Here is a 13088-nt window from a genome sequence, read left to right on the forward strand (position 1 = left end):
CAGATCTTGAGGCAAATTGGGCTCTTCATTTTTGTATTCAGGACTTAGCAGAAATCCTGACACTTTATAGATTTTTGTAAAGTGAACAAGTAAATAAATGAATAGCAGGAAACGGAAAGAACAAGGGAACCCGTTTAAATCCAGCCAGGTTTACACTTACTTCAGTAAAGAATTTATAGAGCTTCTGTAATTTCAAATCTGCACCATCAAGCAGCTTGCATTCCCAACAAACTAAACCAGCCGGTGGGAGTCACAGGGCAAACCTCAACATTGTATTTAAATTGAGCTATACCTTGCATCTGGTATGACAGGAGAGAGGGGGATCTTAGGACAGCTAAAAGATTAAGGATAGGAAATTAAGGATAAAATCATAGGATTTCAGGCAGAAAAAAGCTCATGTTCTGCGTGTTTCTGGTCAGTTAGATTTTAAACATTCTGAGTCATTGTTTCCTTTAACGTATTAGTTTTTTTGTTACATTGCTATTCTGATATCTGGATAGAGAAACAGTGGCAACAACATGTAAAATTAATCTATCCAGCTGCTAATAAAAGAGGAAGGCAGAAAAGGAAAGTACAATGTGACTGAATAAAATATTAAAGATTTCTACTAATGTGAACCTTCAGCGTGCTAGAACAGTCTGGTGGTACAAATTAGAAATGAATTCATAGAAATTGTTATATAAAATATCTAATATTATAATTTGAGGATGAAACATTGGGGCATCACATTTTTACTGAGGTACTTAATGTCATAAATACATGTTCACTTTCACAAAGAAAAACCTATTGTTTCTTCTATCTCTCTGTCTCCGTCTCTGTCTCTGTCTCTGTCTCTCTCTCTCTCTCTCTCTCTCTCTCTCTCTCTCTCTCTCTCGGGACTTGTGGGAAACTATTGAAGTTGTTTAAAGAACAACTTCCCAGTTGATGTTTAGAAACCTGAGTTAGTAAACTAGTGTTCATTAGGATACGATCCTGGTCTAATCTTATCAGAGTCATCTGGATTCTGAAGGAAAAGATGATTCCCACGTCCTGCTTGGAGACTATTGATTAGAACCTTTGCACAGAAGGGTCAAGAATCTTGACTTTAAATATATTCCTTCAGATGATTCTCAGCATACCAGTATTTGAAATCTATAATTAATCAGTTTCAGATTTAGAATAAATAAATATTGATGACTGCTAACCAATATCTTCATTAATTAGGATGCTCAGAGAATTGGGAAGTTTTCATGAATTTAGTTTTTTTTAGAAAATTCATCCTTGACTGAATGAGGAAAACTTCCATCATCAGAACCTAATCACAAATTCTGGTGTTTTCAAGAAAGTGCTGTTAAAAACTCATCATGGTTTATTTGCACACAGGACTCACGAACATATTGGGAAAGATGATCCTAAAAGACAAGTTGAAAATTTCACTCTTCTGCAGAGCACAGAATAAGCCAGTGCCAGGAGGGATAACAACCAGGCAGAGGGAGATAATAAAACTAGCAAAGAAAAACTGCTAAACCAGTAAAACTTACAGAAAACTTAGACTTCTGTTTCACTTCACAGATCAAACATGGAGAGGCTGAGAGATGATTTCCAATGTTGCAATGGACAGGACATTAGGGAAAAAGTGGCCACCTCTGCTCAGTCTCCAGGAGGGAAGCAGGAGAGGAGACACTTCAGCCCTGAGACACTCCAAGGAAGGTTCACTGTGACAGGAGCTTGAGGGGAAGGGCACAGTGAGCCTATGCAAGGCTGAAGAGGAATCATTTTTCCTATCACATATGACACAAATGCTGGGACGTTTTGAAATCATCTGAGATTTGGTGTACTGTGCCTAGTTTTCTTACAGATTGCAACTAGAGACAAAATCCTTTACCATTGTTTCATGAAATTCATAGCGCTTAAGGAATTAAGGATTGTTTGTGGGTTTTTGTTGGAGGTTAAATGATTCTATAATGTCATATTCCTGCCATAGGAATTGTGTTAAAGAAGCAGCATTTAGATGGGATATCTGAAGCCTATTTCCAGTGCTGGGTTCATTCTCCACTGTGTGACTTTGAGCAGGCTTTGATTTCTTCTACCATCTACTGCCTGGGGTTCTGCAGTGCTTCAATTTAATAATAAACTGGAAAGTGCTGTATAAATGCAAGGTGGGCTGATTGTAATTGAATTTGCTGTTGGTTGAGGAGTCATGGTGATTAGCAATCTGTTCTCTAGAGGAGTTGTCGCAGGAGTTGTGCTGAGGAGCCTGTAGATTTTTAGAAATTTAAAGTGCGGTATTCTGGCTCTGGATAATCTGAGAGGAAGAGAGGACATTTACAGAAGTATTTGAAATTCTTTTGATGATTCTTAGGAAATCACCAGAGGGTAAAGGGTTGGTGGTGAGTGGACAGAGTCCTGGCAAATTGAGTCTTCCCCTGATCCTAATAAACATTTGTGCTGTTGGAAGAAGTCCAGCAGAGGCTTCTAAAAACCACTTAATTCTCTATGTTTCCTTTTCCCTATTTTATTTTTAAAGTGCAGAGCTGGACTTCCTAGTGAAAATATACCCTTTTAAAGCCACAGACTTCTTTATTCAGTGATAGTTTTACCTGGAAGTGTGAATATGAAGAACAGAAAAAACCAACACTGCTTTGATTTCTGCTCAGCAGTTCTCCCTCAGAATTTCAAAAACCACTGGCCATGATGCTTGATAACATCCCTGCTAACACTGGAATTCTATTAAAGATAAAAATGTTTACATAAATGACTGCTTACTGACTGCTTTTGGGAGGCGAGAATTCACTAGGCAGAATAGCTGGATTTTTATCTGCTTGCTTACCTTCTTCCAGACCATCTCCTGACCTGTTCTGTTTTCCTGATGCTCTTGCCAAATGACCTCTATCTAGATTTTGTTAAAGGATGCACTGGCAGGATATTGGAGAACAGGCAAGAAAAAAAGTAAACTGGTACATTTAAATGCTTATATCTCTGCTTTGGCTGATAGCTCATTTTACTCATTCCCTGGTGTAGTTTGTCTCAGGGAAATTTTTTTCTTCCACCTTAGGACAATTATACCCCAAAATATCTCGTGTCTACCAGATACATTGTTTTTTCACTTTTACTTTTCATACAGAGACTCAAATGGTATATAGAGTGAGCTGGATCACCTTGCTAATTGAATTCCATGATAAAGAAACTGAAAATAACTTAAAAGCAAGACATTATATATCTTTGACTATTATCTACACTGTAAATGATCCAGAAATGGGTAGTCTGACAATAATTCTTACCAGAGGATTGGAGTCATATTAACTGGTGCCACTTCATGAGAAGTGAAACATATATATACACGCAAAGAATTGTAAACCAATATCCTTAGAAGTTTTATTCATAATATTCCCACATATAAACAGTGAAAGATCTTCAAGGGGTGAATGGATGGACAAAAGTATAGATCCACGTAACAGAGTACTAATGAGTAATAAAAAAGAAAAAAACCTGTGGATATACCCTACAACATTGATAATCTCCAAAAATATTATGCTAGGTTAAGGGTGCCAGACATGATATCATATACTATATGGTTTCACTTATTTGAAACATCTTCAATGCCAAAAGTGTAGATATGCAAAGATACACAGTGTCTAGAGCAGTGGTTGCCTGGAGTGAGGGAAGAGAAGAGTAGGGGAATGAGAAATAATCCAATAAATGAGCATAAAGAACTTTATCAGTGTGACAGAAATATTCTAAAATTCATTTGCAGTGAATGCTGCCTAACTTGGATAATGTACTAAGAAATCACTGACTTGTAACACTTGATGTGAATGAATTATATAACACATAAAATATACCCCAGCAAAGTCATTTTTAAAATGAAGGGGAATAATCAGCAATGCTGTTATTAATTGAGGTGTTTTTTAGAAACCTGACAGTTGTCACTTTGAGCTATGGTATCCACATATCTACAGTATGAAGTTTTCATAGGCTTTTATTTTGCTTTTTTTTTTTTTTTTTCTTCAGTACTGGGATCGAACTCATGACCTTGCGCTTGCAAGGCAAGCACTTGCACCACTGAGCTAAATCCTCAGCCCCTTCAAGGACTTTTATGACAAAAGTATTGAGAGAGTTGCCAAGGTCTAAACAGGCTATTATACTCTGGTACTGTAAAGCACTTACCTCTGTCAAAAAAGTGGATACTGAAGAAGATACACAAATTGAATATGATATGGTGTCTGTCATCTGAGAAAGGCAAAGTATTAACTAAGAGAAAAATAAAGGGTAGAAGAAGAAAAGGGGGTGGATCTCTTACAGATGGGAAGAGATCCAAGATATCAAGGGCAAAGGGTGAGGTGGATGGGATGGGGAGGTAGGCAGAGTGAAGATATGCTAGGTATGAGGTCCTAGTAAGCTCAATGAATGTGGACGTGGTACGCTATAAATGTGAACTAAGATTAATAATATCAGCAAGAATGAAAAGGGGGAAAGGATACTAGAGGAGGAGGAAGAGAGAGGGAGGGAAAAAATTAGAAGATCAAGCTGTATTATGTACATTTACCCACTCCCCGAGATGACTGTAAAATGCATGTGCTGCAAACATACACTAACAACAGTTTTCTAAAAGACAATATGGTCTGATGCTGTTCAGGATCTTAGAAATGTGTCTTTAAAAATTAATTTTCTTGGAGGCTTAGGACTCTAAACTTTGACTATTATCTACACTGTAAATGATCCAGAAACGGGTAGGCTGACAATAATTCTTACCAGAGGATTGATATTAACTGGTGCCAGATAGTCTGCAGCAGAGGTCTGGAAGAGAATGCTTGCTTTTGTTCTTGGCACCCTGTAGTGGGGAGACAGGTGATAAACAAATGCTTTTAGAAATAATTTCTGACCGATGTGGGAAGAGGTTTAATAATAAAGCTCTGAAGAACAAGAGGCCCTGTTTATCTTGCTGTGCTGTGGCAATAAGGTGATTGCTGTGAAAGGCTGCTGCTCATAACAATGCTCAATGACGCACATAATAATCTATTGACTTTTCCTACACTGGGTTTGTCATTACCTCCAGTTTAAAGCCCCCTTTCCTGATTGCAGTATTCACAGATCTGCCATCAACAGCCCATTGAGTAGCAGACCATGATCTTTGAAATGGCAGAGCTTGGTATTTAGTTGCTGAATTTTCTTATTCTTTTATGTTTTCTGTCTGGGAAGGACAAGTAATAGATGTCCATTTTTATACACCAAAACTTGTATCTCAGCATAGATAGATTACTCCTTCAGCTATAACTCATTAATTGTGGTACCTCAGGAAAATTAGCAAAGCTTAAAATTTCCATTTGTACACCTGAGAATGCTTTCAGTGCCCATTTCCTGCACAGCAATGTTGTGGAGAGAAAAGGCAGTAATGCAATCACTTTCTAAAATTATTACTGGTGGAGAGATTCTAAGACATTTTGATTTTAGGCTTAAATCAAGCTGCATTTCAGAAATTTTAGAGAAAAGAAGAAGCAAAAACAAAACAAAACTACAAATTTAACATGAAACAATTTTAACTGCTGCATCACTTTCAGACTCTGAAAGCTCTCTACATGGTGCTTTATCCTCTGGGATCAATGTGGCTTGTTGGAGTGAAGGAGGAACATGGGTAGACCCCTTGGTAATCGAATCTTAAAACAATAGATGACACTACATCTTGCTCCAGCCACTGTTACTCCCACTACCAAGACGGTGTCCATCTACATCTTAAATCCTGGCCTCTGTACTCATCTCCACTGCCTCTCATCCGCCCTGTCACGTCCAGTATTCTTTTCATCTCCCCTTAATAGATGCCTAAATGCCTGACGTGTGACGGCAATGCCTGTTCCCATGGTGCTGCTGCTTCTAAGAAAGCTCGAAACAGACAAAGAACAAGGCAGAAACAGCCTTCTCACTGGGCATGAAAATAAGTTTCCCTGGTGAGGGAATTAGTCCACATCTCCGGCCTCTAAAATCCCCTTTTTCTGTCTCTGGTTTTCTTTACTGTGCACCCCAGAAATTGCTCCCCCTCAAGACACTATATATAATAGAGAAAATACTGACTTTATAATCCAATTTTGATAAATGTAACCAAAGTGGAAAGAATGAGCCACACAAGGACTTGGCGTCCTGATTAAGATGCTGAGATTTCACCTCCCATTATATATTTATACTCTTGGGAGAATATCATCCATCTAAGTTTTAGTTTAGAATATTTGCAAAAAACCAATCATTTTCTGTGTGTCAGTTTGTGCTGATATATCACATGCCTGCCTGATTTGTTGGTTTCAGTGTATTTTTATACAATGCATGTGTGTGTGTAATGCATGTTATACACTATGGTGCACCACTATGGTGGGCACTGCCTTCAAGGAGCTCACAGTTTAGAAAATCAAGCATAGGAATAACTATCTATGTGTCATTATGCTAAATTACTTAGGAAATACAATAAGAACACTGAGAAGGTAGCAAAGGAGTGTAGTAGAGAACGGTTTGAGAAAATGACAGAGGTGAAAGGATGCTTATTCTGGGTCCTGTGGATGAATTGAATTTCAGTTTCTTTCCTTGGATGAGTAGGGGAAGACCTTTTAAAGGAGAGCTAAACTGAATATGGACTTCTAGATACAGAGGCATGTGGTATGCCTGAGAAGGTGTAAACCTTAAGAGTATTTTACCAAGTGGGATCATCAGCATTACAATCACAGTGCCTCTGTTTTTAAGCAAGTCCTTACAGAGACACAGTTAAACTCCAGGATGCAAGGACTGTTGTAAATAACTCTGAGATGACTCTTTTGAGACTCATAAGACACTGGGAGATTTTGTTGTACATTAGGAGATTTTAATCAAGATCCTCGGTGTAATATGAGAAGATTCTCTTTGGAAATGCGGACAGTCTGGAAAACATTCTCCCATTTTCAAATTGACACTTTCAATTTACGGAAGAGAGATTACAGAAGTCTTAGCATATACTGTAAATTTACAAGTTACAGTGAGTTCTGTTTATTTGATAGAGCACATTCAGACCCCAACTGGTCTGTCTATCTGATCATATATAAGTATATAACCACAGCACAATTTAGAGGCATAGCTTTATTCTTTGTCCTTCCCTGTAATCTGAGAGTAAGCCAGGAATTTGATGAATCCCTTGTCTGAGGCACACTTACACCAGGATTCAATGTTTTAGATGGAGATGGACTCACTTCAAAAGAGAGGAGAAGCCAATGCACATTGATGCTTCCAGTTAGGAAGGTGATAATACCAATCAGAGTAGCACAGTAAAGCCAGACTATGTCAAAATAATTGATAACAACTCAGCATTATGCATTTCCCCATCCTGCCTGCAGAGAATTTTTCTCTGATTTCAGAGCTAAGTTTTGGTCCTAGCTTCCTGTAACCCCAATAATTGCAGAGACCAACACCTGCAATTAAGTTACTAGTTTATAAAACACAATTCACTTTCAGTGTGAATTAATGTTTTTTTAACAAAAAAATCTTTTCTATTCCTCTGAGGCAGTGTTTCTCATATAGTGGCCAGTGGAGTCCTGCATCAGATTTATCTAAACTTGTTAAAATGCAGAGACCTAAGTACTAGCACATGCCTTCTCAATTACACTTTCTGAGGTTAAAGTCCAAGCATCTGCATTCTTTACATGTTTATTCACCTGTTTCTTAAGCACATTAAAGCTGAAGACCTCTAAAGTCATTGGCTAAACAACTTCCTTGCTATTGAATTAAGATACCTGATCCAGGCATCCTTAATGGGGACAGATTGCTATAGGGAGCTCTGCTGTGCAAGTCAAACATAACTGGCATCTAACTAGATAGAGTTACACTCAGGCAAGCTGTGCAAAATATCTGAATTTTTGGTTAATGAATTACAAGAATCATCAGTAATTCTGACACTGTGGGAATGTGATGAAAACTCAGCTCTCTGCATCAATGGTGCTGAGCACATGGTGGTGACTGATAAATCCACCCTGGTTCATAAAGAGCAAGAGAAGCTTGTAACATAATAGAGCAGGAAGGACCTTCAAAGATGACCTGACCTTGTGTTTTATTTTACAAGTGAAGAACCAATAACTTGGAAAGTTCTAGTGATTAGGTCATACAACTTCTCAATGGCAGAGAACTGCGATGTCCTACGTTCAAGTCAAGGGTTATTTCTATGATGAGAATAGAATAAATCCTTACTAATTAAAAGGTGAATAATCTTTATCTTTAAAAAATATCTTCATTTCTTCACTGAAAGGCAAATAAAACTTACAAAATTTTTTTTTAAAAGTATAAGGCAAGATGCTGACTCATGGGCCAAAAGAAAGACTTAATGATTTATTGATCCTAGTAAATAGTCATACATCCATGTCTTCTGTCATTTATCAGGCTGAGGATGACAGGCAGGGAGAGCAGGAAATGATCTTGAGAGATGGGTGTGCCTTTCGGAATGACAGCACTGCAGAGCCCTTGCTGTTTGGCTGCTAAGGCCTCCATCATTTGTCTTCACCTGCTCCATCCAATCTTCTTTTTTCACTGTTCTCTATTTGACTGTCTACTCCTGCAAGGCTAGGCCTAGTTATTCTTTTCCTAGCTCCTCCTGCTGTGCTGAATTTAATAAGTGCCTTCCTGACCTCTGTGATTCTCCAAATGTCGTCTGTCATTCAGAGACCTAACTCACGAGTGTTGTCTTTTTATTCAAAACATTTTTCTTGGATCCCATTCCTGATAGTGAACTCATGCTATACTCAGTACTGAATAGTGTGTACTGGTATTTTTGTTTTTCATCAGAACTTTGCTAGTGAGGCTTTGATAGGTATTATGATTTATACATAGCTTTTCCCCCCAAAGCCTCATGGGATCACAGGTGTTGCTTTGAAAGGTGATTGGATTATGGGGTTTGTAAATGAGTTTTTGTTAGGGGATAGGGTTTAGTCAGAAGAGACATATCCCTATGAGCATGACCTAAAAGGGTATATTTACCCTCTTGGTTCTTTCTTTGGTACACTTCTTGGCTACCATGAGGTGAGCAGTTATCCCTCCGCCATGACCTTCAGCCAAGCCTTCTTGAGTTGGACCCCAACAACTAAAATAGGGATTAAAATGTAAACCGAGAAAAACCTCTGCTTTAATCTGTAGGTGTCAGGTATTGTGTCCCAGCAATAAAAATATGACATAGACAATAAATAATAGGATGTGTTGAGAGAGCACAGGGATTTTAGCCTATGTTTCTATCTAATCACCTGGGTTTCCTGTGATGTGTTTCACAGAGTCCCTGGCTCAGCATATTTGTCACACTCAGTATACCCAACCTCTCTGCAGCTCCATCTAGCAAAACTGTCCCTCTCCCTTTGTCCTTACTAAATTATATTGTTTTAACTTTCATTACTACACATTTGTGTTACATAATGATTACATTCACTACAGGGAATTGGTACAAGTACGTAACAAATTTAAGTATTTTTTCCCCTTTTCTCTGCCCCTCTTTTATTTTTCCAGCATCAGATTCATTTATTTATAAAACCTTATAAAGTTAGTTAAACCTACAGATTTAAAACTGTATCCTTGTGCTCACATCATAATGGTCATGTAAAATATGTAAGATGGTTGCACTAAGTCAAGGTATGCTTTTGGATACATTGTCTGTGCTGGATTATCCCTTTTTTCCCTCTCTTTTTTCTTTTTATGTATATACACATATAGATAGTTACATATAATACATAGATACGTATGATATAGATATATCTATATAATTTTTTATATAACAGAAAATAGGTGATATATAAGCTTGGATGTTTGAGTTACTTCACTTAACATTACGATCTTCAGGTGCATCCATTTTTTCTACAAATGATTCAAGTTTATCCTTCCTTGTGACAGAATGGTACATTGTGTAGTCTCCCTAGTACAAAAAATTGAGAGTTAGTGGGATCCAAAATGAGCAATTGATATTGCGAAGGTGAAGGGAGAGGAAATGTCTAAAAAGGAAAGTTGGTAGCCATTGTTAATTTCCTATTACCTTGTTTGGAAGTCCTGTATCATTTTTATTGTTTTGTTTGGGTTGGTTTTATTCTGTTTTGTTTTGTTACATTCTATTTTGTCTAATGGGCAGCTATTTTGAAGATAACAAGATATTTATGGTAGCCATTGTTGATTTCCTATTATCTTGCTTTGAAGTCCTGTATCACTTTCATTGTTTTATTTTGGTTGGTTTTATTCTGTTTTGTTTGATTTTATTATGTCTTGTGGTATGGGCAGCTATTCTGAAGATAACATGAGGCATTATGTTAGCCATTGTTGATATCCCATTATCTTATTTTGAAGTCCTGCATCACTCTCATTGTTTTATTTTGTTTGATTTTATTCTGTTTCATTTAGTTTGGTTCTATTCTCTTTGAAATAAAATTAAAAAGAATATCACTCTATTGTATATAAACACAGCATTTTCTTTAACCATGCATTGATGGACATATTAGCTGTTACAAATTGTGTTGCTATAAACATGGGTACACACATTTTGCTGTGGTATGATGTCTTTAGCTCTTTCGTGAAAATAGCTAAAAGAGTAATAGTGGGATCAAACACAATTTCTATTTTTAGTTTTTTGAAGAATCTCCATATGGGTTTTCATAGTAGTTGTCAGTATTCTAAATCTGTGCCAACATCTGCCCAGAAACTAGAAGTCATCTACTACCATTATCTCTCCTCCACATTTCAACAATCATAAACTAAGATTTTCCCTCCTAAGCATCTCCAGAATTTCTACATCTTCCTACCATTCTGAGGATCATTATTCCTTATTATCCAGATTGTACCTCCTGAACTCCCAACTTTGCCCTCTTCAAAGTTTGCTCCATTTTGCAACCAGGATGATCTTTCTCAAGTTCTTATACCTTCATTTCTTTTGACAATCTCATTTCCCTGTCTAAACTTCTTTGGCTCTCAGGATAAAATGCAATCCATTCAATGCCCTTTCCTAAATCTGCCCTTCAGCTTTATCTCTCTTTACCTTCCCATTATATTAATTGGGGTTCTTTAGAGAAACATAGCCAATAAGATGACTAGATAATTACAAGATAGATATATAGATAGATAGATGAGATTTATTGTGGGAACTGGCTCATGAAATTATGAAACCCAAGAAATCCCTTAGTCTGCCATCTAAAATCTGGAGAATTAGAAAAGCTGATGATATCATTTAGTTCAAATCTTGGGAGCTTAGAACTAGGAAAATCAATGTTGTAATGTGGGATCCAAAGTTTAAGGTTTGACAGTTAGAGCAAAGTCTGGAGAAGCAAGTGGCTGGAGGAGAGAAGTTATTGCTTCTCTAAGATCCAGTCAGTAAGCTAAACAAATAGAATTCCAGGAGCAGATATGTATCTTAGATCAAGAAAAGAGAGAATTTGCCCTTTCATTTTTTTTTCTGTTTGTTTTACTAGGGTCCTCAAGAGATTACATGTTGATCCCCACACATTTTGGTGAGAATAGATTTTTTATTCAGCTTATTGATTCAAATCTGATATCTTCCAGAAACACCCTCCCAGACATACTTAGAAATATTTCCCATATTGTCTGTGCCTCCCTTAATTCAGTCAAATTTACACATATAACTAAGCATTACACTCCCTTGAACTTCATCTCCAGTCAGACTGAGCTACTTATGTAGTGCATCAAAGTGTCCATTGCTTTGGACCTTTGCATATGTGATTGTTCTACCTGGAATGCCTTTCTTCCATGATTTCACTTGATTGTCTACTCCTAGTTTGGGGTACTTATGTTAGATATTTCCTTCTTTGGGAAATTTCTCTCTGACTCAAATTTTATTCTTCTGAATTTTCCAAACGACCCATATTATCTCTTTTATGTGCTAAATTATGTCTGCTTAAAAGGTGTATTGAATTTCCAGCTTCTGGAAATAAGATCTTTACAGATGTCATCAAGTTAATATGAGGTCATTAGAGTGGGCACTAACACAGTATGACTGACATCTTTATAAGAAGAGGAAGTCACCATGTGGAGGCAGAGATACACAGAGTGAATTCTATGTGCATGATGCATGCCGCTCAAGACAGGGATTGATGGCTAACACTAGAAACCAGGAAGAGGCAAGGAAAGTCTATTCAGAGGGAATTGGCTTTGCCGACACCTTGATTTCAGATTTCTACCTACAGAACTGTGAGACAATAACTTTTTGTTGCTTTTAGGCACACAGATTTGTGGTACTTTGTTGTAGTCACTCTAGGCAACTAACACTCCCATAGTGTATTTGTCACCCTATAGTGAATTGGGTAGGTATTTTTGCTTGTCTTCTTTCTTCCTTGAGAGGTGGTATGGATTCTTAGATATCTTTCCAAGCCAATGAATATATCAGGTCCCAGGCAATATTAGTTCAATCATTGGTGATAAATGATAAACTTGGGGTTATAGAAAATGAACTGAAATGTTATAATACCTCTAGCAAGGTATCTGATAGGGAGAAGTATGTGGTGAATGTCCAATGCCTTCCATTTCACCACCACCCTAATTGGTTAAATTATTCTCAGGAGCAAGGACTTAGCCTTTCTCTTACTTGAATTCCTTCTCATCACCTAGACCAGTGTGATAGAAACCACTTGGATTCACTCATGTATTCTCCAAGTTTTCAGGCATTCATGGCTAGGGTCATACACTGGATTCTGGTCATTATGTTATGGATAAAAGTAATATTAACAAAATCAGTCTTACTTTCGCCTCTGGGATTTTCTTCCCATGAGACTGACACCTTGTATTCCCCATAACCCAGTCTGAATAGTAAAAGATGAATGATTGCTGTGTAGAATGCCTCATGAGTGGAAAATAAACATTTACTGTATTAGCTTCTGAGATATGAAGGGTTATTTATGGCTATGGCAGAGCCTGGCCTATCTCAACTAGTATACAAAGCAATGTGCACACATGGAGGGGGGCATGTAGAGAAGTGCTTGTTGGTTGGCTAATTAAATGATCACACCAAATAGAGATATTAGAGAGTCCTGACTGAATAAAGACTGTTTGAGAAATACAGGCATCTTTGTGTTTTCTCTTGGCACACTTTGCTAGTTTTAAAAAGTGTCTGGGGTTTGAATGTTTTGATTGAG

General features: G+C 37.4%; 1 protein-coding gene across 2 annotated transcripts in view; it reads right to left on the reverse strand.

Annotated features, from left to right (window-relative positions):
- Positions 1 to 13088, reverse strand: part of LOC134473842 (uncharacterized) — a 256365-nt gene that overhangs the window by 132794 nt on the left and 110483 nt on the right. For both annotated transcript variants that reach the window (XR_010044303.1, XM_063239527.1), the window contains one exon: positions 4732 to 4810. Coding sequence is in view for 1 of the 2 variants with exons in the window: in XM_063239527.1 (XP_063095597.1) it covers positions 4732 to 4810 (79 nt within the window). In the remaining variant the exon portion in view is untranslated. The remainder of the gene's footprint in view (positions 1 to 4731; positions 4811 to 13088) is intronic.

The sequence above is a fragment of the Cavia porcellus genome, unplaced genomic scaffold, assembly GCF_034190915.1.
Source record: "Cavia porcellus strain 051 isolate PalLab524CR breed Dunkin Hartley unplaced genomic scaffold, mCavPor4.1 scaffold_28, whole genome shotgun sequence".
Taxonomy (NCBI): domain Eukaryota; kingdom Metazoa; phylum Chordata; class Mammalia; order Rodentia; family Caviidae; genus Cavia; species Cavia porcellus.